The sequence below is a fragment of the Gekko japonicus genome, unplaced genomic scaffold, assembly GCF_001447785.1.
Source record: "Gekko japonicus isolate JY-2015 unplaced genomic scaffold, Gekko_japonicus_V1.1 scaffold4235, whole genome shotgun sequence".
In the NCBI taxonomy this organism is placed as follows: Eukaryota; Metazoa; Chordata; class Lepidosauria; order Squamata; family Gekkonidae; genus Gekko; species Gekko japonicus.
Window position 1 is genome coordinate 23,549 of NW_015175500.1, and position 4,740 is coordinate 28,288.

The 4,740-nt window shown below is 49.5% G+C and overlaps 1 protein-coding gene across 1 annotated transcript in view; it reads left to right on the plus strand.

Annotated features, from left to right (window-relative positions):
* The window catches only part of ESF1 (ESF1 nucleolar pre-rRNA processing protein homolog), a 73,473-nt gene that overhangs the window by 14,907 nt on the left and 53,826 nt on the right, over positions 1-4,740 (plus strand). The window contains exon 4 of the mRNA XM_015426006.1: positions 2,088-2,201. Coding sequence (XP_015281492.1) covers positions 2,088-2,201 — 114 coding nt within the window. The remainder of the gene's footprint in view (positions 1-2,087; positions 2,202-4,740) is intronic.

Sequence of the window (4,740 nt, forward strand, 5' to 3'; positions counted from 1 at the left end):
AACACTGACCTCGATGGACCAAGAGTCTGATTCTGTAGAAGGCAGCTTCATTTGATCGTGCGGTTAATAAGTGATTGATTTCATACATTTATGCATTTGACACTGTGTGGTGTAATCGGGCTGTATAATTTGAACGGATTTGTGCTTATGATATTCATATATTGTAATTTTAAAAAATGTGACTGTGCAAGAGTCCTTAAATTGCTTTGACTGTTTTGAAGGATCTCTTGTGTTGTGCTTGTAAACGTTGGCCGCTTTTTGTTTTGTTTTTTAAAATGCTCTTGAATACCCACAGTGACTGAGGGGAACCTCCACATTCAGAAGCACTAATCCTTTGAATCCCAGAGCCAGGAGGCAACCTCAGGGGAAGGCCTCGGCCTCTATGCCCTGTTGTTGGCCCTCCAGAGGAACTGGTTGGCCACTGTGAGAGACAGGATGCTGGACTAGATGGACCCTCACTGGTCTGACCCAGCAGGGCTCTTCTAAGGTTCTTATCAGAGGAAGGCCTCGGCCTCCCTGCCCTGTTGCTGGCCCTCCAGAGGAAGTGGTTGGCTGCCATGTGAGACAGGATGCTGGACTGGATGGGCTGTTCATCTGATCCAGCAGTGCTCTTCTGAGGTTCTTATGACGCCCGGCCACTGACAGCAATACGGCTGCTTGCGTCCAAAGCTGATCAGGAATCGCAGGTGGGCTTTGTTCCTTGCCGTAAGCCAGGCTGAAAGTGAACGTGCCGCATCACGCCCTTGCCCACTTTCTCCTTTTCTCCTTCCTGGCAGTATTGGGGCCTAACAGTCTGCAGATGTTCTTCTGAGCTCTGCCTCCTGGAATGGATGCGAGTTGCAGAACTGTGTTGGGTTCATGTTGTGTCTCTGTGTGTGTGTGCGCCTGGGGAAAACATACGTCCTCAGGTATATGGAACTGTTCACAGAGGGAGAACGGGGTGATCCTGGTTTCTGGCCCTTCTCTGGAGCAGAAAGCTTTGAAGGTTGTGCTCTGATCCAGCTGCGAATGCCCCAGTCTGTTTTTGGTTGTGCAGATGTCTCAGACCATAAAAAGAACCCTGCTGGATCGGACCAGTGAGGGTCCCTCTAGTGCAGCCTCCTGTCTCACACAGTGGCCAACTTGTTCCTCTGGAGGGCCAACAACAGGGCAGAGAGGCCGAGGCCTTTAGAAGAACATAAGAAGAGCCCTGCTGGATCAGACCAGTGAGAGTCCATCTAGTTCAGCCATCCTGTCTCACACAGTGGCCAGCCAGTTCCTCTGGACGGCTAACAAGAGGGTAGAGAGGCCGAGGCCTTCCCCTGATGTTGTCTCCTGGCTCTAAGATTCAGAGGATTATTCCCTATGCATGTGGAGGTTCCCCTCATTCACAATGGCTAGTAGCCATTGATAGACGTATCCTCCATGAATCTGTCTATGAGAACATATAAATAGCCCTGCCGGATCAGACCAGTGAAGGTCCATCTAGTCCAGCCTCCTGCCTCACACAGGGGCCAAGAAGTTCCTCTGAAGGGCCAACAACAGGGCATAAAGGCCAAGGCCTTCCCCTGATGTTTCCTCATGGCTCTGGGATTCAGAGGCTTATAGGGTTCCCAAGTACCTACATCCAAATGAGGTCGCACCATTGACACATGCTCCCCGGCCGGAACATTCCTCCCTGTAACACACCATGCCGTCGCCGGGAAGTAACGCTGGGTGACGCTCTGACAATGGGGCTGAAAACTCAGTGGTACCATCAAGTTTCCAGCCCCGTTGCCAGAGCGTTGCCCGGCGTCACTTCCTGGCGACAGCATGGTGCGGCGCGTCTGTTGTCTGCACGGGAATGGTCCTGGGAAGAAGTATGTGTCCCCCGCTGAATCACGGTAAGTACTTAGTAAGCCTGGAGGATCAGTGCCTCTGAATGTGGAGGTCCCCCTTAGTCACCATGGCTAGAAGTCGCTGATAGACCTCTCCTCCCTGAATCGGTCTAAGTTTTCAACTGAATTCTGCCCCCCCCCCCCAATTACAACACTTGTCTGATCCTCAAGCTTAGGCCCTGTCTGGTGACGCTGGCAAACTGAAGACTCGGTTCCTTCTCTCCCTCGCAGGTCACACGCAGGTTGGCCGTTTGCAACATGGACTGGGACCGGCTGAAGGCGAAGGACCTCTTGGCCCTACTGAATTCTTTTGTACCAAAAGGGGGAGTTATTTTTTCCGTCAAGGTAAGCGCTTCTTTTGATCCAGCCAAATGCCGGTAACCGATAGTTGGGACCACAGAAGTGGACCTTTCCTTTCTTTGCTTTTGTCTTGTCCTTCCTGCAAGCCTTGACTTTGGTGGCCCAGGCTGGCCCGATCTCGTGAGACCTCGGAAGCTAAGCAGGGTCGACCCTGGTTAGCATCTGGATGGGAGACCACCAAGGAAGTCCAGGGTCGCTATGCAGAGGCCTCTGAACGTTTCTTGCGTTGAGAATTTCAAGAGGTCAACCCCATAGTCAGAAATTTTGGGTCAGTGGGGCATGGGGACATTTTGTGGGGGAGAGTTTAGGCCGCATGACTTCCCTGAACTCCAAGCGGCATTTTCTCTCTCCTGCTCCAAGCGGCGTTTTCGCTCTCTGCGAGATTTAATAGGCCATCCAGCTGATTGGCAAGCCATGTTGTGAGGGGCGAGAGGGGCAGCAGCTCTTGTGGGGCGTGTCTCACATTTGAGGGGGCAGAGCCCTGAAACGCCCCGCCATTTCTACAGGCCTGCAAGAGTTTGTCATTAACTCAGATGAGGCCTGACAGGACTTTGCACCATCACCTTCCTCTAAGAACCTGAGACCCTTCACTCATAAGAACATAAGAGACGCCAGTGTTGGATCAGGCCACAGGCCCATCCAGCCCAACACTCTGTGTCACACAGTGGCCAGAAATACCAGTGCCATCATGGGGTTCACCAGTGGGGCCAGGACACTAGAAGCCCTCCCACTGTTGACCCCCCCCCCCCCAGGACCAAAAGAAAAAGGAATCACTGGCCCCAACAGCTGGGATTCTACATTTCAGGAGAAGCACGGCGGTCGCTTCTGCTTTTACGCTTTTGGCTGGGGCGAGGTTGATAAACTGACAAACAAAATCTGTTCAGTTCACCTCAGTGAGAAGTCTTGTTTTTTTATTAATTTCTGGAGTAATCATTCCACATTGATAAGAATTAAATGGCATTCTTTAAATGTACCTGTGATATCCTCGCTTATCGGGGAGACCATTTCTCTTTTAAAACACACTCTGTGTACATGAACTTGGTAGATTTCTGCTGCCACCAGGAATTAAAAATTCCAAATCTCTCTATTTCAGAGACACTGTGGCCCTGAGGAAAAACTGTTCTGATTTCTGGGATAAGTTTAAACAAATAATGATTTATTTATAAAAGAACAAAATAGGTTTCTGGGTATTTTTGAACCGTTGTTGAAGAAATGAACTTGTAAATATAACTGGCAAAGCTTGGCGTCACACACAGTCTCTCAAACACCAAAACTCAACTCTGACAGGTTTATCTCTCTCATATATAGCCACACAGGCTGAATTCTCTTGCTCATATAGCCACATAGGCAACTCTCTTGCTCATATAGCCACACAGGCTAGACTCGCTCATATAGACACACAGGCTATATGCTTCCTCTATCATACAGACTCCCCACACTCGTCTCTCTACAAACACAGAATCACCTCATAGACATCTCTCCTCCCAGCCAATCACATCACACTCATCTCCCTCTATCACTCTCCTTACATTACTGCAGTCAAGCGAAACATTTAAAGACACACACACACACCAAAACATGAAATAATTACAGTAGCCTAAACCATTTTGTATCATACGAGTTTTAAAATAACTAAAACTATTTAAGAGAGAGAAGAGACAACCAATTTGGCCAGGAAGTAGAGACTGGAATTATACCTCACCCTTCCCTCGGAGTCTCAGAGCGTCTTACAAATTCCTTTCCCTTCCCCTCCCCTCAACAGACACCCGGTGAGGTAGGCAGGGCTGCGAGAGCTCTTTTGAGGACCGCTCATGAGAGAACAGCTGTGAAAGAACTTGTGAGTGACCCAAGGTCACACTGGCAGGTGCATGTGGAGGAGTGGGGAATCAAACCGGGTTCTCCCAGATTAGAGTCCACGCTCCTAACCACTACACCAAACTGGCTCTTTTCATATACCAAACGTAACTCTTGTTTCTGTGGGACCCACAAGGTGTTTTGGGAGCAAATAATTACAGTAGCGTAAGCCATTTTGTATCATACGAGTTTTAAAACAACTAAAACTATTTAAGAGAGAGAAGAGACAACCAATTTGGCCAGGAAGTAGAGATTGGATTTATACCTCGCCCTTCCCTCGGAGTCTCAGAGCGTCTTACAGAGAGTCTCAGAGCGTCTTACAGAGAGTCTGCGAGAGCTCTTTCTAGGACTGCTCGTGAGAGAACAGCTGTGAAAGAACCTGTGACTGACCCAAGGTCACACTGGCAGGTGCATGTGGAGGAGTGGGGAATCAAACCGGGTTCTCCCAGATTAGAGTCCACGCTCCTAACCACTACACCAAACTGGCTCTTTTCATATACCAAACGTAACTCTTGTTTCTGTGGGACCCACAAGGTGTTTTGGGTTATGGAGCTCTGTGGTTCTCCATGGAAATTGGTATCCCTGGAGAGGCTGGATTATCTTTTCCACAGAGGCACAGGGGAGCTCTGGGTGCGGAGGAGCAGCGGGAAAATGGCAGTGTGGCATTCCT